This window comes from Panthera pardus, unplaced genomic scaffold (genome assembly GCF_024362965.1).
Source record: "Panthera pardus isolate Hobbes unplaced genomic scaffold, ASM2436296v1 HiC_scaffold_21, whole genome shotgun sequence".
NCBI classification, from domain to species: Eukaryota; Metazoa; Chordata; class Mammalia; order Carnivora; family Felidae; genus Panthera; species Panthera pardus.
In genome coordinates this window covers 24684377-24710583 of record NW_026526777.1, presented here as the reverse complement: position 1 = coordinate 24710583, position 26207 = coordinate 24684377, and the positions used below count along the sequence as shown (strand labels likewise).

General features: G+C 54.2%; 1 protein-coding gene across 6 annotated transcripts in view; it reads left to right on the top strand.

The window, feature by feature from the left end:
• IKBKE (inhibitor of nuclear factor kappa B kinase subunit epsilon) overlaps positions 1-19627 on the top strand; it is a 29039-nt gene extending 9412 nt beyond the window's left edge. For 3 of the 6 annotated variants that reach the window (XM_019433914.2, XM_019433933.2, XM_019433896.2), the window contains 16 exons: positions 180-340; positions 1185-1295; positions 1611-1790; positions 2400-2596; positions 3332-3396; positions 3478-3569; positions 3697-3783; positions 7571-7646; positions 7769-7881; positions 9776-9852; positions 12389-12428; positions 13193-13294; positions 14488-14584; positions 15328-15440; positions 15647-15718; positions 17415-18258. In XM_019433914.2, coding sequence (XP_019289459.2) covers positions 180-340; positions 1185-1295; positions 1611-1790; positions 2400-2596; positions 3332-3396; positions 3478-3569; positions 3697-3783; positions 7571-7646; positions 7769-7881; positions 9776-9852; positions 12389-12428; positions 13193-13294; positions 14488-14584; positions 15328-15440; positions 15647-15718; positions 17415-17448 — 1617 coding nt within the window. In that variant the 3' untranslated portion in view covers positions 17449-18258. Of the gene's footprint in view, positions 1-179; positions 341-1184; positions 1296-1610; positions 1791-2399; positions 2597-3331; positions 3397-3477; positions 3570-3696; positions 3784-7570; positions 7647-7768; positions 7882-9775; positions 9853-12388; positions 12429-13192; positions 13299-14487; positions 14585-15327; positions 15441-15646; positions 15719-17414; positions 18259-18914 lie in introns of those variants that run through there. The other 3 variants (XR_002076064.2, XM_019433923.2, XM_019433968.2) reach the window with 3 other exon arrangements.
• The last annotated feature ends 6580 nt before the right edge of the window (positions 19628-26207 follow it).

The following is a 26207-nucleotide window of genomic DNA, read 5'->3' as shown; positions in this document are numbered from 1 at the left end:
ACCAAGAATTGGATGCTTAACTAACTGAGTCACCCAGACGCCCCCATACCCATTTTTGAAATGACAAAGGAGATGGTTCTGATAGTTTCCAAAGGTGGTGGAAGGAGGTCTGATGGATGGGGCTCCGGCCCTTGCCCACCCACGTCTCCGTGGCTGCCCTCTCGTTCTCCCTTTCACAGCACCCTGACATGTATGAACGGGCAGTGCTTCGCAAGCCCCAGCAGAAGACATTTGGGGTGACCGTGGATCTCTGGAGCATTGGGGTAACCCTGTACCACGCAGCCACCGGCAGCCTGCCCTTTGTCCCCTTCGGTGGACCACGGCGCAACAAGGAGATGATGTACGGTGGGCCACGGGCAGGGAATGAGAAGGGACGGGCCCTGGACCTTCCCCCATTGGTCCCTGCTGTATCTCCTACTCCACCTCTCACTCTGTGGTCCTCCTCTGGGCCACCCCCACCCAGACTCCTTTCCGATCCTCTGTTACCAGCCTATGAAACAGGAAGCTGAGACTTGCCCTGACTGATGGGAGATGATCACGGTCCTTCATCTTAGCTCAGTGCTTCCCTTTAGCCTCCCTCCACGCGTGGCTCCCCATCTCAGCAGAGGCTCCAAAGCTTGTGGAACCTGCCAGGGGCAAAGGTGGGGCAAGGACCCAGGCCCCGATCCCTTGTGGGAGGCCTTCCCAGGTTTCCTGCCGGCTGCTCCAGAAGTAGCTGGAGTCGGTGGCTGCTCCCACTGAGGGCACTGCTCAGAGCAGAAGAGGTTTAAGGTAGATTCGTGGGAAGGTCGAAACACCCACCCTCAGCTCAGGGGTCCAGCTGTGTGGAACCTGGATTAGGTGAGGGCAAGGGGAAGGAGATCGACAGGCGGGGGCTGTCAGGGAAGGCGGGACTTTGAAGGGAGGGGAGGGTCTGTGGAGCACAGCGAGGACAGAAGTGCCGAGGCCGGCCAGACTGGGGGATGTGCAGTAAGGGGGCGGAGGAAGTGGACAGTGGAAAGGGGCAGAGAGCCTGACTGGGAATCTTGTTGGCTGAGGGCCAGGACTCTCAAATTCCGTTTCCAAGCTAATTCGGAGTGGCTGACTGATGGGAACCAACGCTCCGAGCCCCCCATTCTGAGTTTGCCATCCCGTGAAGTGTGATGGGCCAGGAGCCCCGCTGACCTGGTCCCGCCTCGCCCCAGGTACCGGATCACCACGGAGAAGCCGGCCGGGGCCATCGCAGGCACTCAGAGGCGGGAGAACGGGCCCCTGGAGTGGAGTTACACCCTCCCCGTCACCTGCCGGCTGTCCATGTGAGTGGGGCCCTGCAGGAGGGGCAGACAGACTGGAGTCTGGGCTGGTGTCACCTACCCCTGCTGAGAGTCCCGCCCTACCTCGGAGGCCCCTGGCATGCAGTCAGCTGGGGCATACGACTTTCCCTTTCCGCCTCACTGTTTCCATCCTGATGCCGGAATGGGTTCTTCCAGCTCTTCCTCCCCATCCCACCCTGCCCCACCGCCTTGGTCCTAGCTCTTGGGGACATTCTCAGGGGATGCCCTATTACCTACTCCAAGAGGACAAGTCTGGGACCTGGGCCCTCCTGACCGTCTCCGTGTCCTGGGGCACAGGGGGCTGCAGAGCCAGCTGGTGCCCATCCTGGCCAACATCCTGGAGGTGGAGCAGGCCAAGTGCTGGGGCTTCGACCAGTTCTTTGCGGAGACCAGTGACATCCTGCAGCGAGTTGTTGTCCATGTCTTCTCCCTGTCCCAGGCGGTCCTGCACCACGTCTACATCCACGCCCACAACACGTGAGTAAGCAACGGAGGCCCGAGAACCTTCTCTACCCAAGCAGAAGAGTGTATCCCAGGCGGCACTGTGTGGGCTATTTAGATAGGAGAGCTTCTGGGTCCAATCCTAGTTTGGAGAATACCAGTTCCACAAAGTTGAAGTAAAACGGTTCTTCCTTGCTGTTAGACTCCACAGATTCAGCAATCTCTACGATGGTAATGTGCATTAGAAATCTGAGGGGTACCTGTGTGCATGTGTGCATGCGCGTGTGCGTGTATTGGCAATGTGTTTTCCAAAAGTACTGCTCATTGAACCCTTTATTTCTGGAGCATTTTATAGGACTAGGTGGATTTTACTGGGAGCGTTACAGGAAAGGGGTGTAAAGGTAGAGGCTGGGTATTGGAGCTCCTGTGTTCTGTTCCCACTGTCTCCATCCACCCTAAGACATGAGCTCCAACCTTTGTCTCTCCACCCTTGATAAGAGAGGAAGTCACCCGGTCCCTCCCTTTGAAAAGCTGACCTTCTCCATGGATAAGGACTTAGCTGGGGTTTGGGTCCCCTGGACCCCTACCCTGACTACTGACACTTCCTACCCTCCCCCTTTCCCCCTAACTCCCTTGTGTGTTTAGGGTAGCCATCTTTCTGGAAGCCGTGTACAAGCAGACCAGTGTGGCCCCCCAGCATCAGGAGTACCTCTTTGAGGGTCACGTCTGTGTCCTTGAGCCCAGCCTCTCAGCGCAGCACATCGCCCACACGACAGCAAGCAGCCCCCTGACCCTATTCAGCATGGCCAGCGAGACCCCCAAGGGGCTGGCCTTCAGGGACCGTGAGTAGGGCCACTCAGGCTGGCTCTTCTTTGCTACGAGGGGCAGGGGTTTACGATCCAAGGTATCGATTAATGTTTCTGTGGGTGTTTCCTTGCACCCAAAGGGTGCAGAAGGCAGATTTGGCCTCTAATTCTACACCATGTGACTAAAATGCCATGTGACTCAGGCAGGTGGCTTGACCTCCCTCCCTGGGCTTCGCAGTGGCCACGGAGCTGTGAAAGAAACTTCAGTCGAAACAGGGGGATCTGGATTTAATATGTTTCCACAATCTGCAATCGGTGGGAAGGCCTCAGATAGTTTGGGTTGGAGGAAGCAGGAGTCCAAGGTGATGGAGAGAAGGAAAGGTGGTCAGGGGCCCAGAGCTTTGTCTTCCAAGTTCTAGAAAAAGTATCATTCCTTCTCATTTGAATGATGCCGGTCCCATCCTCCTCAGGGTCTCCAATGCTGGAAAGGAGAATTAACCTTGAGACTCCTGGGCATGAGGGTGGTTTTAGCCCATCTGGGACCTTGGATGTAAGGCTGCAGTTCTCCAAAGAGGACACAAGGGGGCAGTGAGAGACTGCACTTGTAAAGGAGCACATAAAGTGCATTTATTCAGGGTTGGGGGGGTGGTGCTCTGTGTGAGGTGGGAAGCTAGAGATGGAAGAGGGGGTGGGGGTGGATGTGCCTGGTGAATGAGGAAAGAGGAACTTAGGATTCGTCCAGACCCCCTCAGACAGGGCCTTTGTCTGCAGCCGCTCAGGACATCCCCAAGTTCTTCCCCAAAGTGGATCTGCAGGCGGATTACAGCACTGCCAAGGTGAGAGGCAGCCCGGGGGGCAGGGAGGGGTGGCGCAGGGGGTCGGGTGGGAAACCTACCGCTGCCTCCTGTGTGTTTCAGAGCGTGCTGGGCGCTGGCTACCAGGCCCTGTGGCTGGCGCGGGCCCTGCTGGCCGGGCAGGAACTAATGCTTCGGGGGCTGTACTGGTTCGTGTAAGTACCCCGAGGGTGGATGGGGAGGGCAAAGCGGGCGAGCCTCATGGTCCGGGGGCCATTCCCGCGGGTGCCGTGCTCTCGGTCCCCGGGGAGAACAGAGCTCTGACTCAGCACCCCTCGGCAGGGAGATGCTCCAGGCCACATGCAGGCGGACGCTGGAGGTCACGCGGATGGCCCTCCTGTTCCTCAGCAGCAGCCTGGGCACCGAGAGGTGGGTGTCCTACCCAGGGCAGGGTGGGCTGCTGCAGGTGTGAGCCTGGCTCGGACCCCTCAGCCCTTCTCTATCTGCCTGCTCTTCACCCCCAATATTTCCAACAACGCCCCTCGCCTCCCCACACCCAGAGCTCTTGCCCTCCCTGCCATCCAGGCGTGCAGGGGGCACTCCTGCCCTGTCCCTCATCCCCCACCCTGCTAGGTGACTGTGCATGCCTCCCCTGCTACCCAGACACTGCAGGGGGTGGGAGGAAGGGCCGATGGGGGCACTGCTTCAGCAGGTTCCAAGCCCCAGAGCAGCACGGCATCCCCCTGGACCTGACAGAGCTGGGATCGGGTGGTCTCATCCTCCACATTCTTCCTACTGTCTCTGTCTTCACCTTCTTCATCTCCCCCGGCCCTGCCTTGGGGCCCCATGCCCACCGCTCCTTGGACTTGGGCTAATTAGGGGTGATGGGCCAGATGTGAGGAGACTGGGAAGAAGGGGAGGAGGGAACCAAGCTGAAGAGTCTGGAGATGAGAAGCAGGAGGACTCCATTGGCCGGAGCACTTCCGAGCCGTGGGCACAGCCCCCCGAATCTTGGAAGGCATGGGGGCTATGGTACAGTTGAGAGAAGGGGGCTCTGCAGGCCAGGAAAGCCTTCCCCACCAGAAGGAAACACGTAATGACCAAGGAGCAGAAACTGCGTGAACATGCCTGATATCCCCACCCCTCACACCCCCTGGCCCTTATCTTCAGGAAGGTCCCGGGAGTTTCCCAGCAGTGGGTTGACTCACCGCTCCCTTGCTTGGCAGCAGCAATGCTGATGATGGGGCGGATAGGGTGGTAGTGGTGCGGGAGGAGGCAGAGGAGAGTCTCCAGATGTCAGGAACAGAGTCCCTGGCCTGGCTGGTAGAGATAAGGGGCTGCAGGGGCACCAGCACTGCTCCTCAAAGCTCTGTCCAGAGCACAGAAAGGGGGTCCAGGGATAGATGTGGCCCCATGCACAGAGGGGCCCACATTCCCCTGCAGGAGGTAGCTCTTCCCAGGTGATAGGATGGTTGGGTAAAGAAAGACTAGATATGGGGAAAGGCAATCGTGGAGGTCTTCCCGGAAGAGGTAAAGCTTTTAAGGCCAGAGTGAAAGAGAATACCTTGAGTTGGGAGGTCCTGTGCAGGGACAGAAAAGGGGGTTGTGACTGAAGAGACGGGGGAAGGGATGCTGGTGATGTTTGTTGAAGCCATAGTCAAAATGGGAAAAAAATGGAAAATATCCCAGAGTGAAGGTAGAGCAGGGTGGAGGAGTGGAAAGGAGAGGAGAGAATGCATGGAGGTCCTAGAAGGTCCAGTTGGCAGATTGGTCCCCAATAAAATGGCCAGTGGAGGTCTATTGTAGGTTCTTGAGCAGGAAAGAAGTGTGTAGAGAAAGTATTTACGGTATTTGTCTGCCCACTTGCCCTGGACTATGAGGACTGTGGAGAAGGGACAGCCCAGCCCTGGGCCTGGAGTCCCGGGTCTGCTGGCTGCCGTTTTTCCCATTCTGGCTGCAAGGGCCCTTGGAGGCCTGGTGTGTCTAGAGAAGTCAGGCTCAGGAGTGCCTGCTTCATATCTCAGCCTCCCACCAAGGAGGAGTACAGACAGCGGGAAGATCACTGAGCAGAGAGTCAGAGGGCCAGTCCACGCTCTTCACTAGGGACCTCAGGCCACTGTTATCTCTCCCCACCTGAGCCACTATTACCCCTTTTTCAAAATGAGAGAACTGGATGATCTCTGCGGCCTCCTGCCTCTGACGCTTTGTGATCCCATTCTTTTTTGAACATCCTTCGACCTGTCGGTTCTGGAGTCTGGGGTACTTTAACAAGCACCAGGCATAAAGTGGCTGCCATTGCCCAGCCTGGTTGCTCACCTCTCCCACAGCACACTCCTCCTGCCTCGGGCTCCCCAGGACGGGCTTTCGAAGCCAGGCTCCTTTGGCAGAGTGTCATTGCCTGTGTCCCGAAGCTCCCTGGTCGTCTTTGGCAGCCGCTGCCATGCCGTGGCCCCGTTCAGGCAGCCAGGACTTGCTCCGGGAGCCCCAGTGCTTCCCCCACGCCCACCACCAAAAATGTGTGTCCATGCTCTCTAGCCAAGAGCTCTAGCTCTGAGGTCCTGTTTGATGCCCACGAACACTACTGGGCAGCAGGAAGGAGATTTATCTCCCCATTATGTGCATGAAGAACCTGAGTCTTGGAGAGCTCTAGTGACTGAGCCCAGATCATGCAAGACAGGCAAGGTGGCACCTACGAGTAGCACTCAGACCCGTCTGCCCTGACTCCTTGCCCAGCTGGACCAGGTCGGCCTCCTCCTCTTCTGCCAGCAATTATTCCACACCCTGAAATCCATTTGTACATTCACTAATTCATTCAACAACCACGTATTGAGGAACCATTGTGTGCTGAGCACTTTGCCCCGCACTGGAGATACAATGGTGAACAGAGTGGGCGGCACCGCTACCCTCATGAGGCTTCCGCATCATTCCTAATTCTCTCCCCTCTGCTTTCTGTACCCCCCCCCATTCCCAAGCCAAAGCACAGGATTCTTTTCCCCTGAGCGTTATCGTGATCGAAATAGTATATGCTAATTGTAGAAAGTTGGAGAATACAGATAAGCAAGCATGAAATAAAAGTGCTATGTCCTATCGCCCAGGGCGAGGCTGTCACACATGAGTAGTGCACGTCCTTCTAGGTAGTTTTCTACTCTATGTGTTTAAAGTATATATATTCACCAACACGAGATTTTATAGTATTTGCTCTTCTAGAACCTGCTTTTCTCAGCTAATGAACTCTCCAACCCCATGCCAATACATTTTCATCTCATCTAAAGCCATCTATAATCAACGTTCCCTAAGTAGCCCCTGCTTTACTTTTCTAGCTGGTTTTGTCCAAACCAGGATCCAATCCAAGACCACACTTTGTGTTTGTTATGCTCCTTAAATCTATTTTCATCAAGACAGACTGCCTCTCCCCTCCCCCTTTATGACACCAGCATGTTGGAGGGAAAACACCCATTGTCCCACTCTCTGGACTTGCCTAGTTCTTCCTCTCGATACCCTTTGGTTTTTTCCCTCTTTCCCAGCATTTTATATAAACTGAGAGTTCTGAAGCCTGGATGGACCAAGCTGAACATTTTTTTGCCGAAATACGTCCTAGTGACACTGAACACACTTCATATCTTCCCCTCGTTGGGTGGGGACAGGCTAATTCCTCTATTGTGTGGTCACATTTTCCCTGTGAAAGAACCAGTGTGCTGTTACTTTGGCAGAACACAAGTGTCCGTGCCTTAATCATGAGTCATTTGTTTTAACACCATCCCCAAACAAATAATTTCACTGGGGGCAACACGATGCTAATACCAGGTCCTGGAATACTGTTGGCTAGTATTCTATGCGATCTAGCTTCCCCTTATTAGTAAGCTATCGGTTATCATGAAATACAGTATCTACTGGGAAGAAAATTCGGTTTTTCCTTTAGTTGTAAATATTCCTAGTAAGGAGTTAATTAACAGTCGCCTTGCTTCGTGGACTCTGAATTTTCATAGATTCACGTTGTTTCCGTCCACCTCAATCTTGATTCTTTGCAGTGCTCAGCAACGGTACGACTTTGGTGAGTAGGGGCCTCTTGAAGTCGGTTCCTCTGATCCGACCACAAAACTCCCCACATACCCCAGAAGCCAGCAAGGCTGCCCCAAAGATGTCATACTCAGCATGCGGTCACGGAGCTCTGCCTCCCAATCCCCCAGACATGTCCTTTCTCTGTCCTTCCCTGGAGGTTCAGCAGTGTGGCTGGGATGCCTGAAATGCAGGAACTGAAGAGAGTCACAGAGCTGAGGTCCAAGCTGCGGGCTGTGAGTGAGGCCGGGGGGTGGGTGGACTGTCAAGCACAGAGTTGGGGGGGAAGTCAGGCTGCCACCAGCACCCCAAGCTGAGGACCCTCTGGGGGTCTGCCCTTTGTTTTCTTGTCCTCCAGTTGGCTGAGGCCCTCTCCAGATATGCCCACGATATCACAGAGACCCAGATGAGCCTAAGCAACCTGAGCTCTGAGCTGATGAAGAACCGGGATCAGGTACATGCGGACAGAAGGTCTGTGGGATTTTCCTTTCTGGTTGGGTGGGGGTGGGGGCAGGGGTGCACAGCTCAGAAGGTCCAGTAGCCTTTTTAGGAATCAATGCGCTTTCTCCCTTATCTCGGCAAGGGTGCTGGGGCATGGGGTAGTGGCGTGGGATCCAAGAATGTGCAAGACCGTCCCCTGAGACTGGCCAGAAGTAGAAAAGGATCTGGGGTCCCGCACCCCTCTGGGAGTTCAGAGAGCAAATTAGAAATCCTCGCAGGTGCACTGGGTCTAAATAAAAGAATAATTTTGTTCCATTTCTATTGTGAACCCTTGCTCTGCTCATTCCCTGGGTTGGCGCTCCTATTTGTAGCGTCTCATTTAATCCTCAAAATAACAATACCGCTAGCACGCTGCTTTGGTAGATGTGGAAGCTCACTCAGGGAGGTTAATGTGCCCTGGGTCACAGCTGGTCAATGACACGTGACGGTGGTGGCATCCTCAGCTCAGGTTTGCCTACCTCCAGACCCATGGTCTCGGCCTACACCAGGGACTTACAGCCTCTACAGCCTCATTCTGTCTTTCAACAAACGTGAAAATAACACCCCCCCCCCCCCCCCCCCCACCTAGCAGCCTGGTGCATGTGGCTCCGCCCTGATCAGTCGCTCAGTGCCTACACGGATCCGGATCCGTAACCCAGGCCCTCAATTCCAAAATCAACGAGTTCTGAAAGCCGTAGGGTTTGTTTTGTTTGGGTTTGTTTTGGTTTGTTTTGGTTGCAAAACCTGACCTCAGCTGGCATGAGTCTCTTTTATCCCACCTACACTGAGCATTCTTACAGTTCTCTGAACTTGGGGTGTGTCTCACAAGGGATGCTGAACCAGGCCTCACTCGGGTTCTTCCACAATACAGCCTATGTAACTGAATTACCTTTCTAAAATCAGAAGACCGTATCTAGCCCGAGTCTTTTGGCTAAAAACTGGTGGTGAGGTCTTGTTCACCCCAGGTTCTCCAAGGGGCAGGTGACCCACAGAGCCCTGGGAACCCGCTTGGGCCCTGCCCAGAGTACAGCTCCAGAAATAGCTGAGATGGGGTCACTGGGAGGGACTTCGGGAAGGAAGTGGAGCTAAACAGGCCTGAGGGTGAGGAAGAGCACCTCTCCCCCCACAACACACACACACACACACACATACAAACAAAGTGTTTGTATCCAGCCTGAAAGGGGGAAGGAAGAAACAATAATGACCTTAAGCCCTAGGAGGTGAAGGTCCTTGGGAGGTCATCTCCCTCATTCCCCTGCCTCCAGGCAAGACTGAGGACCCTTGGATTCATTCTCGTTTTAGACAGGGATTGTTGATTCATTATTTAAGCACCTTCTGTGTGCCAGGCGTTGAATATACCAAGAGGGCAATGTTTCTATTCTTCCCAGGCGACCAGAAGAGAGATTTCTGCTCCTCTCCCATCTACCCCAGGCACTGCCAGGCTCTTAGGCTCTCAGGGTCCTTCCTGGATTCTGTTCTCAAGCCTTCTAGTATAGCAAAGGCCATTCCGTGGCCTGTCCCCTTGGCTTTTTGTCTATCTTATGTCTTACTCAATACCTTGTGTGCGTATGTGCGTGTGTGTGTGTGTGTGTGTGTGTGAGAGAGAGAGAGAGAGAGAGAGAGAGAGAGAGAGAGAGAAGGAATAAGCATGGGAATGAGAGGTGGCTGGCCGTCCCCAAGGCACTTCAAACAAGCTTAGGGACAGGAAAGTCACTCTCATTTCCAGACTAGCCCCCAAAACTGTGGCAATGAGGCTCCTTCCTCAGGCAGGCAGCTCCTCTGCTATCCCAGCCCCCCCCCCCACCGGCCATGCCAACTGCTCCCTTACCCTTTCCTCTGTCCTGTTGGATTCTCCCATTGCCTGGTCCCTGTCTCCTGCCCACAGCATCCAGCAGATTCAGTGCTGTTTGGACAAGATGAACCTCATCTACAAACAGTTCAAGAAATCCAGAATGAGGCCAGGTGAGCCAAGGGGAGAGCGAACTCCTCCCTGCTCTCTCTCTTCTCTCCCATCTCTCCCTCTTCCTTCCTTCCCTCTGCTTATCCGGCTCTCTCTCAATACAGCACCGGTGTTGCCACTGGAGGCCCCTATGTGGATGGTGCATGTGAGGCCAGCCGGGGTGCAGCTGGTCTAGGCCGTGTCCCTCTGTGAACTGAGGGATGTGAAGCCTGTACCTATTGCCATGTAAGAGGCTTAGATGGCATGGGTGGGGGACTCAGCTGGCTGGAGCCTGGCTGCTATGGGAGAGGTGGCCTTTGAAAGAGACCCCTCACTTCTGCAGGGCACTTTACAGTTTAAGGAATGTTTCCCTACCTGCTGTGTCTTTGGCTCATTAAAACAGCCAGGTTTCCCAGATAAGGGAGGATCTGAAGAAATGTCGTGTAGTCACTGGGCCAACTACTTAGCCTGTGTTATCTACTCATCTGCACAAAGACCCTCTGGGTGGGGGCAGCTCATTTACAGGCTCAGGGATGGGCAGCTGCTTGCCCAAGGTGACTGCCATCACGGGACAGGGTAAGATGGAACCTAGGGGAGGGTTGTGGACCTGGGGGCCTGGGAGACCTCAGCGGACTCTTGGGTTTAGGGGACTAACACACCAGGAGCCAACCCTCTCCCTCTCCACCCACGTAGCAAGCATCTCCCGATGTGTGAAGGCCTTGGTCTTGAGTGTCAAGTTCTCCTCCATCCCTAGAATTATCTAAAAAGCACTGACCCATAGAAATGTGATGCCAGAAACATACCTAACTTTGAGTTCTCTACGTGCCAGAATTTAAAAAGTAAAAACAGGTGAAATTGATTTTCATGATATATTTTATTTAACCCAATGTGTCCAAATTGTCATTTCAGCACGTAATCAACATAAGCCAAATTACTAAAAAGATATTTTACCTTTTTTTTTTTTGCCACGTGCTAAGTCCTCACAATCCTGGTGTCTTGGACACTCACAGCACATCTCTGTTCAGAAGCTAATTTTTTGGCAGGTGAGCTGTCGTCTCACCAAAGCCATAGAGCTGTGTTCCATGGGAAAACAATATTTTACACTGCTCCAGCTTTAAGTTGTTGATTAATTGAATTAGTTACATTAAAATAAAATTCAGTTCCTCGGTCATACTAGCCACTCGGCAGGTGCTCAGTCACCACCCGTGTCCCGTGGCTGCCGACTCAGACATACAGATCCGGATGATCTTGTCTCCGTGGGAGCCTCAGTCCTGCCTCTGGGTCTGGCTGTGGGCGGGGGGGGGGGGGGGGGTAAGGGAGCAGCACAGGAGATGGGGAAACTGAGACTCTCCTGTTCCTGACGCCCAGCTGGCCTCCTTGCTGTGATTTCAGGAGACCCTCGGAGGCTTTTCTGCCTTCGTCACTGGGATTCCATCGTCCTAGCATCACTACCCTTCTGAGCACCTCGCTAGGCACCATTACTCTCCCCTAGTTATAGGTGAGGAAACCAAGACCCTGGGAGACTAAATAGCCCAAGCAATCCAGGTCTGGACACTTCTAACCACTCCGCTTTACAACCTCAAAGAGTTTTGTTTCCATGGGTCTGCAAGAGTCCTTTATGAAAATTAAAAATGAAAGGAAGAATAACTCTTGACTGCTACCCCCTGGAGTGTTGAAAGAGGCCATTCCGAAATATGCTTCCTGGTTTTCTCTCTCTCCTCACACCCGTCCTGGTGTTATAGACGATGGATGAGGAAGCCCACTCGATGAGATGAGGTCACTTGCCCACCACCTCCTGCTACCAGGAGGCTGGGCTGGGACGTGGAGCTGGGACTTCACGAGTGCTCAGAGAGCTGAGAGCAGGGCCCAGGACAAAGATCCCAGGGAGGGGGTTCTGCCATTAGGGAACCGGGAGGGGGCAGCAAGGCAAAACTCAAGCGTCAGGTCACCCCCGGGGGGCCCATTCCCTCGAAGCCCAGGAGGGGGCAGCATCTCCCTACTGTGGTGAGCATTGGCAGGAGGTGGCCAAGGCGGTGAAAACCAGCTCTTCTGGCAAAAGTGGCTGGTCCAAGAAGGGGGGATGTAGAGAATGAAGGCGAGGTACAGGGTGGTGGCCCGGCTTATCCAGCCCCTTGCTGTAGAGCCCAGCTGGCTCTGCCTGCAGCTCGAATGGTCAGGAATGGGGCCCACAGACTGCAGGCATCAGCCACTCCGGAGGGGTCTTGGATGACCTTGGAGGAGGAGCTGGGGCTGACCACGCTTCCTTCAAGGTCCTCATCCACCACATCCCGCCTGAAAGTATCCCCAAGTATCATCTCTCCACCCCCAGCCCCAGGAACCTTATGGCAATTTCTCTGCAGCTTCATGCCTGCCCCCCTGCCCCCGCCCCCCACACCCTTTCCTGGCTGTTTGTTTCACTCCTGACCTTTCTGGGTCCACTGAGCTCTTGAGGGCCCAGGCTGAGCTGCCTTCATCTTTGTAGTTGTCCCCAGACCCTTGTGGCATTCTGTTTCGTTGACTAATTAAACAGGCGACACCATTCCTGTCTGTTTCCTTCAGGCCTCGGCTACAACGAGGAGCAGATTCACAAGCTGGATAAGTGAGTGGCCCGTGCCCCTGGCAGGTGGGTGAGTGGGAGGGTGGGTGTCGCCGGGAGCGATACTCTGTCCCTGACCGGATGGGGTGGAGGGCTCTGATCCGGGCTTAGGCAGAAGAAAAGCGGGTAACTGTATGTGGGGGCAGGTTATCTGGGGTCAGGGGAGGGAGATCGTGTAGCTGACTCAGAGGGAGGTTTCCCTGAAGCAGTCTTGATGTAACTGGGTTTATTTCTAGTATGAACAAGACTGTTTGGAATATTTCCATTCCTAGTTGCCCTCACTGACTCCCCGCTTACCGCTTCCGGCTTCTGACCTCTGCCGGAGCGTTCCCTCGCACTGCTCTCTGCTCCTCTGTATGCTGGACTCTCCTCTTGCAGGAGACCCTCCCTGACTTCAGTGGTTATTTGTGGACTTACTCCCCCAGCTCTACACCCGTCCCTAACCCTCACACACACACACACACACACACACACACGGTCTCTCAGTCTCTGCAGAACCATCTCGTCTCCCCTGTGAGGACTGAGCCTGTGAGCATGTGTGTTCTCTGAGGCCCCCTTGTCCTTCCCCCACATCTCTCTGTTGCTGGGTCGTGTGTTCCAGCCACTCCGATCTCCACAGTCCGTGTGTGCAAGCATCATTTCCTGCTTGTTGGGACAGGCAGCCCTGCCGTGGGCCTTGAGGCGGTGGACACTGAGGGATGCTGCCCTTGTGCACGGGTGGCTCTCGTTGCTTATCTCTGTGCCTGGGGGTCTCTCTGTCTTTTCAGGGTGAATTTCGGTCATTTAGCCAAAAGGCTCCTGCAGGTATTCCAGGAGAAGTGCGTGCAGAAGTACCAGACATCTCTAGTCACGCACGGCAAGTGGATGAGGTAACAGTCGGACCCTCCCCACTGAGCTGAGCTCGTGGACCCCCAGGGCCCTTCTGAGCCTGGCCCTTCGGGCTTGCAGAGCCCTAACTGAGGGGAGGTGGGAGTAAAGGCACAAAGACCAGAACATGAGGGTTTTTTTTGTGCACCTGGGAGATTTCTGTACGTTAGCTTATTTAATCCCACAACATCTACCTACGCAGTACACACGCTCACCCCACTTCACAGATGAGGAAACTGAGGCTCAGGGCACAGGTCTCATTCTCAATACCACACAGCTAGTAAGTAGCAAAGACTAGTCTGTGGGTATGACTGCCTGGAAACTCTGGCTTCTTTCCATGTTTCCAGGTGGTTGTGTTGGGAAGCCCCCTCTCTGGGGAGAAGTGGGATGCGGCCCTTAAATAGAACCCTCTCAGACGGCCCCCTGTAGGAGTTCTGGGTTTTCCCTTCTCCGATGAGTCCCTCCCTCCTTCCCCTGCCTGTGGGAATACCGGCCCCTCCTGAGAAGAGAGGGCAGGTTCCCAGGCCCGTATGACCTGTGGGCTTGTTATGGGGCTGACACCCATCCTCACATTAGAACACAGCTCCTCCTCCACCCCCCCACCCCACCCCACCCCAAATTCTGATTTAATTGGTCTGAGGTCAGGCTTGCAAGTCAGCACTTTAAAAGCGCCTCCAGGTAATTCTAATGTGTAGGCAGGGGTGAGAATCAACCACTGGTTTATCTGTCCTTGGGTTGGTTTCCTTTTTATGCAGTGGGGAAAATGGTCCTGCCCACTCCCTCCACTTAGAGAAAAAGAGAATTCGTAAGAGTCCTGACCTTGATTTGCTCTGGAAATGGGGCCGTTCCCGTAGTAAGTGCCCTGGGGTGGGCTTCCTCTGTCTGTCTGGAGCCTGACCTGGCCCCGAGCTCGTCCTCACTGGCATGTGTGGTGGGCCCAGCCACATGTGGTTGTGCACTCCCGCCGTGGTTCTGCTCGGACCCTCAACAGTCTCAGTCAGAAGTGCCCTCCGTGAGAGGTGAGGGCGCACCCGGCAAGAGGCAGTGAGGGGGGCAGATGCCAGGACCCATCATCTCCATCCTCCGCTGTCTGGAAAGCCTCTCCCCGTGTCTGCGTGGCGACCCGAAGGGCGGCTGGATGGGCCCCTGTCAGAACGCGCAAACCCAGCTCTGATTTCTTACCTGCTCTCTCCAGGGAGGCGCACGAGACCAGGATCCGCTTGCGTATGGTCAGCTGTTCTGTGGCTGCCTTTAACACAGAAGCCCAGGGAGCCCAGGAGAGCCTCAGCAAGGTGCGAGATCTTCAGGGGGCACCGGGGCTGCCGAGAGGAAGCCAGGTCAATCCGGCACCCTGGGGCCACGGGGCCATTCCCCTGCCTTTGGGCAGGGCTGCCTTCAACCAAGCCCAAGCACTTTGTGGGGTCGGAGGTCTCTAACATACAAATGTGCCCTGAGGTGGGGACAGAGGGAAGGGAAGGCACTTCCTGGTGATCTGAGACTGAAGGTCACTGCACAGACAGCTTCCAGAACTCTGGGACATCTTCCTCGGGCCCCGTGGAGCCGGGAAGTGTCCAAGCTACTCCTGAGAGAGGCCACGTGAACTCTCTGTGGTCTTTTAGTCTGCTCTCGGGGAAGAGACCCCCACACAGGCAGCTCTGGGAAGGCTGCTTCTCTGGTCCCCAGCCTGTGGCACCTGTAGCCAGCCTCATCCCTTCAGAGGCTGGCTGGGCTGTCCTGCCCCTTCTCTGGAGCTCCTGGCTTGGGCTGGGCCATGGCGTTGTGGGCTGGACCCAGAGGAGAACTGGACAGTCTGGACCGTTAAATCCAAGCACAGTCGAGGGAGGGTGGCTGTGTCAGCCATGCTCCCAGGGTGGGAAGCAGGAGCTTGTGGGAAAGGCTTGGGCATTCTGGGTGCCCCAGGGATGCAGGCTGAGAGCCATTTTGTCACCCTTTTCTTACCCTTACTCACACTTCCCTTACAAAGAAACACACCTGCTGGCCCCCCCTCCTGACTAAAGTGTGGCTTTCCCTTCAGATCCTTGACCAGTTATCTCACCAGCTCCTTCAGGACAGAACAATGGGGGCTCAGGTCTCAGCACCCCCCACAGCTCCCCACCCCAGCCCTGCACTGACAGACCTGGTTCTGCAGTAAGTGCTGGAGAGAAGAGGGGAAGTGTGTGTGGAAGGGAATAGTGGGGGAGGGGGAGGGTGCAGAGGTGAGAGCCCGAAGGGTTCTGCCTCAGGCCTGGGAGGCAGGAATCAAGAGAGTCTGGGTGGCGGGCTTCCTGGGGAAGGGGTCAGGCGGGCAGCTGGGCCTCAGCCACAGCCGCCTCTCTGCCCTCTGCCTTGGACAGCATGCAGGAGCTCTGCGAGGAGGTGAAGCTGCTGGCCTTCGACCTTCAGGACAACAACCGCATCATTGAAGGGTAAGGAGCTCCCACTGTGTGTGGGGACGGGCGGCTCCTCAAGCCACCCTTGGGTCCCTGTGCCTGCCCATGCAGGTTTGATGACAGGTGTCCCTTTTCCAGTCACATCAGAGCTTTGGCCTTGTCCTTAGGTGGGTCGCCATCTTTGTGAGGTGTAGGCTTTCACTAGAGTCTTGAGGACGTGAGCCTCAATAAAGTCAGACAGGAGGACTCAGAGGCACGTGGGTTTGTGGCCACATCCTGCTCCCTGATAATGTGGACTCTGCCTGATGCCTTCCCCAGACCGAGCCCTTCAACCTCCGCAACCGTCCATAGAGTCCTGCTGTCCATGTCCCACACCAGGAAACCGCAGTACAGAACGTGGGTTAACTGCCCGAGGCCTTTCTCCCGCCCTGTTGGGCTCCGTCTTTGTGCACATGTTCCCAGGGCCGCCAGGCTGCGGGCCCAGCCTCAGAGACTCTGGATCACCTCCTGTTAGGGTCCCCTCCCCAGGGTGGGGGGCAAGGTGTACCACAGGGGGTGCAGCAGGGCTCAGACTTTTGGATTTTTTGCACCAGTGACATTCACAAAAGAGAGCTGGAGAATAACAGACTGACCAACTTCTCACATATCCAAGTAAGCGCATTTGAAAGGGAAAAAGCCCTGCCGTCTAGTAGTCCTGCTTGTATAAAGCACATTTTTAATACCAAGGAGAAGGGGGGACCTAATCTCGGCATCGAGGATGGTCCTTGCCCTGAAGGTCAGAGTGCCTGTTTACATACATACACACTTGTGCATGTGCGCGCACACCCCACACCCTTCCCATCAGCCTAGTCTGTTGCTTCCCCACGGGACAACCTGGGGCGCAGTGGAAAGAATCTGCAGAAATTCCAACAGGACCTGACTCCTGGCTGCTCTGTACAAAGGGCATGAACCCGGGAGATTTGTCCTGCTTTCAGCTTCGGTTCCCTCCCCTGTGAAATAGGAATGAATGGTGCCCCTCCCTGATGTTGGACTAAGCAGGATGAGAGACACCATGTGCTGGGGAGGAGGGGCACAGAGAAAAGGGCTCACTAAATGGCAAGTATTGGGAGCTGGGGAGCCAGGAGCAGAACTTACGCTTTTCCTGACTTTCAGGGTCCTTGGGCTGAGGAGGGAGCTCCTCCCTGACCCATCCCAGCAAGGGGAGAATCCATCCTCTTAAACCCCTGCAAGGAGGGGGGGGGGGGGGCGGAATTCTTTCCCAAGCGGCCCTCGTGGGCAGGAAGTTCCAATTTTAGTGCTGACATAAATTTTTCTTGCTGTGATATGGAGTTTATTTACAGATAGCTCAAAACTTTAGTGAATTTTCACTTCCTTATTCAGAGCTGTAGCCAAAGAGCCTACAGAAACAACTTGAATTCCTCTCCCCACCTCAGCTGCTCCTGACCTTTGGCCACACTGGATTCACCAGGGGAGCTTTGAAGAGAGTGGCTCCCAGGTCTTGCCTCCAGAGACTCTGGTGCCGCAGGAGGTTGGGGATTTTATAAACTCCCCAGGTGATTCTAAAGTGTAGTCAGGGATGAGGACCAGAGTCGGGGGTCAAAGACACGACGAGGGGACAGCTCAGGATAAATTGGCTGGGTGTTCCTGAAAGTTGAGTGTGTTGGGTCCTGGGTTACGGGCTGCAGGCTTCTCTGCCTAGGCGGGGGAAGCTAACTGGTAGCTTTCCTTACAGGTTAAGTAGGCCCCCGTCGGCCCCTGACTCCTGAGGTCCGAGCTCCATGGGGGCACGACATCCTGAAGCATTAGAATCATTCAAAGCCCGCTCTCCTGCCTGCAGTGCGGGACCTAACACAGGATGATGTCTGGTCCCATCTCATCAGCCTACCTCTCTCCCGGCCAACAGCTGGGAGATGTCACCAGCATTACCTTCCACTGCCTCTCTGCCGGAAGCAGCACAGTAGGACCTGGGGTGCCAGGCCATCTCCGTCAGGCCCCACTGCCTGGGCTGAACTTTGTGTCTCTCTCACACAGGCTCAGGTACGGCTCCTCCGTCTCCCGGGCCTGTGTGGCTAAAGCTGGCAGGCCGCCTGGGGGGAGAAGAGACTCAGATCACTCCCATCGATCTGCCCACCCACCTCTTCTGGTTTACGGGGCTTCACTTCTCAGGGAACAGAAGAGGAGGCCTCCAGGGGTTCCCCTAGGATGCTAGGTCAAGCGACCTAATTTCAGTCTTCCTTCCTCTTGAGGGGTTCCCCAGGGAACATACAACCCTCCCCTCTCCTACGATTTCTGGGGCTCCCCACCCTCAGCCCCAGGCATTCCAGAGCCTGATTTTGCCTCTACTCTTGGTCTGGCAGAGCTTGGCAGAGTTGAGAGAATGGGTGGTCAAGGCCAGGTGCTAGGTCCCTGGGGACCCTTGCCCTCCTCATTCTGCCCGAGGCACTGCCGGGCTCTGGGAGACGCAGCCAGCCACTGTCAACAGTGAGCACAGGCCCGTAAGCCCAGTGCCCAAAGGAGATAAGAGGCCTGCACCTTGAAGAAGTGGAATAAATGTGGCATGGCCTTCTTTTTCTCTACTTCTGAGTGGCTCTCGCTGGGCTGTGTCTGTGAGGCAAGGGAAGGCTCTTGGCTGTGTGTGTGCTTGACATCCCAGCAGGCGGTGGGTGGGAATCTGTGAGGACAAGGACTGGGAAACAGAGGCGGGACTGGTCACTTCCTGATCCCTGCCTTTCCCCTAAATGGGTCCTAATTTCAGGGAAAAGTCCGAGGAAGATGGCATCCTGCTGGGAGAGCTTGCCTGCCCGTTCCTTCTCCTGCCCCCAGTCATTTGGGGGGGACTTATAGGGGGCCTGGGACTTGGGGAGAAAGGAGATCTCTCTCCCCCACCAACTCAAATCTACCATCTAAGGGCCTACTCCTCCCCCACCCCCATTCCCCACCACTGTTCAAAACCTAGGCTGTGTCCTAAATATCGAGCTTAAGCACTGCTGTGGACCATTTTGAGTATTCCCTCATTTTGCCTAGAAGCTAGAACGGTGCCTGGGCACTCAGACTTGTACAAACGCAGTCTTTCCCCGCACTACATCCAGCCTTCCCTTAAGCAGAACTCAGCTACCCACCTAGCCTAGGGGGTGGGGGAGAACGCAGTCAAATAGCTCCATGAGGGGAGGGAGATGCGTGGGACGCTCCATTTGTGCATGAAGCATGAAAACAACACTATGCTTGACTCTAGATCACCCCAGAAATCTTTCCTGCCCGTCTTCACGAAACCTCCATGTCCTCAGAGGCTACCCTGCCTAATGACCCAGCAGGGCAGAAGTGAGGAGACCTGGGTCCTGCATTCTGATACCGTCCATGCTGCTTCTCTATGGAAAAGACCAGCACCCTCTAAAGACCCAGGGGAGGGGCACCGAGGGGCTGCTTGCATCGGGCCTAAGTGGCTTCACGTATGCCATTTGGGGGGGTGGCGTCCATGGGGTCATCTATACCCAATGGGCTCAGAGTCTGGGGCCCCTGGAACCAGCTGCTGCCTCTCCACGGCCCTGGGCCCTGGGCACGCCTGGTCTGCTCTGCCTGCGTGAAGTTCAGGCTGACACTTCTGGCTCATCAATGGCCTTGTAGGGAAGTCCCAGCATGGATTTTCCCTGGCAGCTGTGGCTGCCTCTGGATCACATATGCTTGGTGGAGCTCAGCAGAAGAGCCAGGGGATCCCTGAAAGCCAAGTGTGGATTTTTGAGACATGATATGATCCAGGATCTGTGATCTCATGAGCAGAGCCCAGCAGAGGACATGCTCAAAGGCTCCAGTCTGTTCCTGTGCTGGGACGTGGACGCCTCCCCCGATTTAAACTCCTGCAGAGCTTCTGATTCTGTGCGAGGAACTGGACCAAGGCCCAGATTCAGAACGTTGTAAGATCCTCAGGTGTCTGAAGACCTCTTAAACTCCTTCTGTCCTCTGTAGTGATTCCTAACACGACACTTAAAATGAGCCCACTCGGTTCCTCAGGCATGAACCGAACACCCGTACTGTGCCAGGCCCGGTTATGGGTACCAAAACCACACAGGTGACTACGATGCCTCACCTGCTCCCGGAGGAGTTCACCTTGATGGGGGAGGCATCTCAGTGTCATGAGGAGAGTAGGAACACACAGCTCAAGTGTGGCATTACGTCACCGTCATCACAGGGGACCGCGGTTAGGTCAGGGAAGGACTCGGGCGGCAGTGGACTCCGGTGAGGTCTTGGCAGGTGAGTGGAGTTACCTAGCAAAGAAGGCATGACAGGCGTCCCCGGCAGTGGGAAGAGCACAGCCACGGCATGGAAAGAACTGTAAGAATGTGTGTCACTGTGGAGTAAGCTGAAGTGGGAAGTCAGTGTTGAGGAAAGAGGGCAGCCAGACCCAAAAGGTCCTGTAGGCCACACTAGGGAATTTGAGCTTTACCTCAGGGAAGCATAGAAACAGGTTTAAAGCCAAGGCCAACTGGTATTTTAAAGATATGACTCTTTGGTGTCGCTGTGGAGGGTGTATTGAAACACCGTGCCTCGGTCTCATTTGTAAAGTGGTGATGACATCTTTCAAAGTTACAGGTAGGAATAGATCAGATATTTCCACAAAGTGCCTGAAACACGTTAATTCTCTGCACACCCCCTGCCCCTCCCTTGGCTGTGAGGATCCTGTGCAGGGTAGATCAAGAAACAGATGCTCTTGGGGCGCCTGGGTGGCTTAGTCAGCGAAGCATCTGACTTGTGGATCTCTGCTCAGGTCATGATCTGATGGTTCGTGAGTTCAAGCCCCACATCAGGGTCTGTCCCGATGGCGTGGAGCCTGCTTGGGATTCTGTCTTTCCTTCTCTCTGCCCCTTCCCCGCTTGTGTGTGCACTCACATTCTCTCTCTCTCTCTTTCTCTCTCTCTCTCAAAATAAATAAATAGACTTAAGAAAAAAAGAAATAGAAGCTCTTGTGTCAGATAAGTTCAGTCAGTGGCTCAGTTCGGTCACAAATATCTGGAAAGAATCCACATGGCATTTAGATTTATGGCGAGCATCCTCTTAAAATAGGCTGGTCCATGTTAAAAGTGGGCCTAACTAGGAGGATGTGGGGGCACATCTGGGCTCCCCATGCGGTTAGTGCAGCCCACTCTGGAGGGCCTGGTGCCTCTTTCAGTGCCCAGAGCTACAGGCCTGTAGTCTCGGTGTTTCAGAATCTGCTCAATTTCCTCTTTATAGGCTGGTGTCCGGGTTCAAAACAGATTCTGGGACCCCGCCCACATGATTCCAATCAGTAAGGGTGTAGCCCAGGAACTGCAATGTGGATGAGCTTCCCTGGCGATTCTTTTTTTTTTTTTTAATTTTTTAAAAATGTTTTTATTTATTTTTGAGAGATCATGAGCAGGGGAGGGGCAGAGAGAGAGGGAGACACAGAATCGGAAGCAGGCTCCAGGCTCTGAGCTGTCAGCACAAAGCCCCAGGTGGGGCTCAAACTCACGGATCATGAGATCATGACCTGAGCTGAAGTCGGATGCTTAACCAACTGAGCCACGCAGGTGCCCCTTTCCTGGTGATTCTTAAGCTAAAGTTTGAGAACACTGAGGCAGAGTTTGCAAACGACCTGCAGAGGACATGTGAACGCCCCAGCACAGGCCAATGGGCAGTGGGCAGTATACGCCTGACCAAGCACTGCCCCCCCACCCTGACAGCTGAGGTCAGGGAGGTTAGGCTAGGGGACAGGACAGATCTCCACAAGGACCTGGCCACTCTCCCACTGCACCCACCGTTTGCTTTCTCGGGCCTATCTCGCTTCAGCAGGGGGAGCCTCTGCTACAGTCATTTGGGAGTCACTTCCAGGCTGCTTCAGTGGTTTTGTAAAAGGTGGAATCCTGGCTTCTTTTCCTTTCATCTCACAGAGAATTCTTAGCCAAGTGATGCCAACGGGAGGCGGTAAGGAATGGGCCAGGATGGCCTGAAGGAGCTTCAGACTATTTCCCTTGGAAGCTCTGAGTAACAGCAGTTACTTCAAGCAGCTGGGCCCTTTCCCAGCGCCCTCTGTAGAGAGACGGGGGTGTGTGGGGGAGACAAGAGATGGGAGTAAGGACAGGAGAGAGGGTGGGAGGCAGGAGAGAGAGGAAGGGAGTGATAAAGAGATGGACAGGCAAAGGGTAATGGAGAAGGAGGGCGGAGGGGGAACAGAAATGAGAGGACCGAGACCCAGAAGAGACAATTGTGTGTGTGTGTGCATGTGTGTGTGTGTGTGTGTGCGCATGTGTGTGTGTGTGTGCGCATATGTGGTGGGTTGGGTGGGAGCAGGAAGAGCCGGGAAGACCATCCCGGCCACTGTGCTTGTGCTGGTCTGTCACAATCTTTGTCCCTGGCTTCCTGCCACAGCAATGGGCCCAGAGCTGACTTCGTGCTGGAATATAAGTGGCTGTGGCTTGGAGCCTCCTCTCTGGCTGAGGGGGAGAAGCTGCAGACAGATCTGCCTGGAATATCTGAGTTTTTCCAACACAGAAAGAAGAAACATACACACACACACACACACACACACACACACACACACACCAGTCTTATCATAAGCCTGGTGGAGCGACTTGGGTGGAAAAATCCCATAATTGAGATGCAGACCGAGGAGGCATCACTAAACTGTTGGCAAACAAGCCCCACCCACCACCCCACCCTACAGGGTGACACCTTTCCAGGAGCCCTCAGATCCTTGCTCACGTTTGAACCCCGGTTTGCCCTCTTGTCCCAAGTACTGTCAAGGACCCAGATGATCCCTGTGGGAGCACTGGGGGTTGGTGACACAAAGAAAGCCCATCCTCCTGAAGTGGGGAAGACATCCTCCTAGCCTTCAGCCCTGGCCATGGAGGCAAGAAATCCACCCCAGTGACCATCAACTTTGGAGGAGTTCATGAGTCTTAAATAGAGTTCCCAACACCACTCTCACATCTATCCTGCCCAGCAGGTCACTGGGTGCCTTCTATTCTCCCTGGGCCAGGTAGTTCTTTGTCTCTCCTCCCTGGGTGCAGGGACCATGGCTTAAAGGTTGTTAAGAAATGAGTTGGTAGCTGACAATTGAGTTCATTTCATTAAAAATATATATATTTTTTTAATTTTAGAGAGAGGAAGAGAGTGCAAGCAGGGGAGAGGGGCAGAAGGAGAGGCGGGGGGGTCTTAAGCAGGCTCCATGCTCAGTGCCAAGCTTGATCCCACAACACTGAGATAATGACCTGAGCCGAAATCAAGAGTTGATGCCCAACTGACTGAGCCACCCAGGTGCCCCCTCCCAATTCTAAGCACATGATAGGATTGCACCTCCTGCTCCCACTGTGTAGGATGGTCTGGATATGTAGGAACTTCCAGGCTCTCTTGGTTTCCCTCTGGCATGGTGACTGGCAACATCAGATGTGGTGGCTGGGATCCATCAGCCTGGGTCCCCGAGTGGCTTTGAAGAACAGGATCTCCATGCCAACCAGCAAAAGGCATGTAATATGAGAGAGAAGCTTCTGGTTTAAAGGCACTGAGATTTGCAGGATGTTTATTACTGCAGCATAACCTAACCTGTCCTGACTGGTCCGGCGAGGCTGTGCAAACAGTTGTACTGTCAGAATCACTGGGAGATCCCCTCAATGCTTCGGGGATTTCAGCGACTTCAAATGCTTCAAAGCCAAACAAAACCAAAAACTTCCCCTTCAGAAAGTCAGGACCCATCCTGTTCTTCCCCTCTCCTTCCTACTAAGAAACTTGGTAGAGGGTTGGGAGGACAGCCCTGAAGCAATTCACCCAATGGGGGAGCCAGCACACTCTCTGACCACCTCCACAGTGACTTCACACACTGACCACACACTTGAGCTGTCAGGATCCTTCCCCTTGGTCAAAAATAAAAACAGCACACCTACTCTTCTGGGGGTGAGTCACAAACAGAAAAAAGTCAATGGCTCTGAGACAAGAGGATCTGCTAACATGGGAAAAACTCCCAGGGGAGGTGTCTCAGCAGATGCTGTGGTCCTACCCGGGTAGCTGGCATGACCAAAGACCGGTCCAAACAGTTCTGAACCTCAAGCATCAGCCACTACAGTATACCGGTCATGGTCCTGACCCTACAATGAGACTAGAGTTTATTTAGTACTTCCTCCCTGGGGAAGGAGGACTGACTTGTGAGAGAGACAGAGAGAGAGAGAGACAAGGAGTTGTGGGACGGGCTGGGCTGGGCAAGATGGCATCAGAGGAGGCGAGTCCCAGCCAGGGAGCCTCCAGCTGGGGCTCTGGGGAGGCAACTACTTCTCCCAGCCTCAATTCTTGGCTCAGGGAGATGAACCTTAAGATAAACTTGATAAACTTTTTGGGTTGATTACATGAGGTTATGTTATCTCCGTTTTCATCTCCGTTCCCATCCCAGAAGCCAAATGCCGGGCTCTGGCCCTGCACAACCACCTCCCCCATTCAGGGCTGAGAGCAGTCACCACCATTCTTCCAAATCAGAGCTGCATCAGGAAAGGAAGCCCAGATCATTTTTCCGCGCAGCTAAGGCAACTGGGAAGGGGTTTATGTCCGGTGATTCTAGACACCCATCCCATGAGCCTCTCCATCCAGGGGATCTGGGATGGGCTGCCCAAACCCATGCCTGGAAAGGGGGTGGGGAGTGCAATGGAGGGCAGAGATGGTGACTGTTGGCAATTATTTCACAAGCGGCATTTCAGAACTGGCCTTCCAAACGATGTACTCATTACCAGGTCCCTTCTTGCCACAGCAAGCTGTCAACCAGCGCTCAAGCTGGGTGCACGCCCTGGACCTCACCCAGCTCACTGCCTCCTGGGAGACAGTGATCTCCTTCAACAACTCTCAAGTCCGTGGAGATGGATGGATAACAAAGGGTGGATATGAGCAGATATTTACGTGCAATACAGGTTTCTGCAACAACTCTGAGAAAACTATTTGCAGAAAAAGTGGGAGAAGGGGGAGAAAGAGACCAAAAAGGCAAATTGTACTTTTGTTTGCAAATATTCAGCAGAAAGCATTCAGGGATAGCCCTCCTGCCGCCCCCGCCTATGGAGTTTTTCCTCAGTTGTGTCCACTGAAGTTCACCTGCCCTGTGGGGAAAAGAACAGAGAAGCCCACCTTATCAGCACGTTGGATCTAGAGTAGTGGAGTCCTTGGACCACCGGCAGCTACACCACCTAGGGATTTGTTAAAAATGCAAAATCTCAGGGCGCCTGGGTGGCCCTGTCAGTTGAGTGTCCAACTCTTGGTTCTGGCTCAGGTCATGATCTCACAGTTCAAGCCCTGCATCGGGCTCTGCACTGACAGTGTGGAATCTGCTTGGGATTCTCTCTCTCCCTTCCCTGCACACACGCTCTCTCTCTCTCTCTCAAAAAATAATTAAAATTCGGGGTGCCTGGGTGGCTCAGTTGGTTAAGCGACCGACTTCGGCTCAGGTCATGATCTCGCAGTTTGTGAGTTCGAGCCCCGCATCAGGCTCTGTGCTGACAATTTAGAGCCTGGAGCCTGCTTCGGATTCTGTGTCTCCCTCTCTCTCTGCCCCTCCCCTGCTCATGCTCTGTGTCTCTCTGTCTCTCAATAATAAACATTAAAAAAAAATTTTTTTTAAATAATTAAAATTAAAAAAGGCAAAATCTCAGACCTCAGCCCTAAACTCATACTGATCAGAAACTCTGGGGGTGGAGCCCAGTAATCTGTGATTTAACAAGCCCTCCAAGTAATTGTGATGCACACCAAAGTTTGAAAAGCACTGAAGGTAGAGAAAGCAAGGTTCAGACAGGGGAGAGGAGAGGTGGGAGAGGGGAGCGGATGGTGCACATTCTCTCCTCTCCTCTCTCTCCTCTCTCCTGCCATGGTCAAGGCAGGCTGGGAATTCCCTGGCTGCTAGACTCCTGAAATCGTAGGAATTACCTAAAAATTACCTTCAAAGGGAAACTAAAAGCAAAAGTGAAGATTCCCCTATCAGACACTAGGGGGAGTCCCATCTCTGGCTTGGGAAGAACAAGTCTGAGGTCTTTAGGAATTTAGACTATTTGCAAAGTCGGTTGCTGGTGACCTCTGCTAAATCAACCAAACTGAACCCCAAGTTTTAAAAGGACAGGCAGTGGTCACCGCATCAGAGCCGTGGATCGCAAAAGCATTTACCTGTCTTCCCACTCCCAGACTAATTTACGGGTAATAAATAAATAAATAAATAAATAGACAAAAGTACAGAGTCTGGAGAGGGCCCGGGGTCGTGCAGCTGGCGGGTTCAAAGATCCAGCAGTCCTGTTCCCGCCCGCGAGAGACGATCAGGACAGGATACGTAATTTGTGTGACCTAGTGTAAAAAGAAAACTGCCGGGCCCTTGCTCAAAAAGTATTAAGACTTTGAAGACGGTGAAATCGGAGCGTTCAAATGGAAGGGACAGAGGAGGTTATGAAGCCTGGTCTGGCGCCAGCACAAAAGGACTCTCTGGGTCCCACAAGTGAGCCGTCCATCACTAATACGAAGTAGGGCTTTTGGAGGGGCTGATGTTTCCACAGGAGTTGCTAGA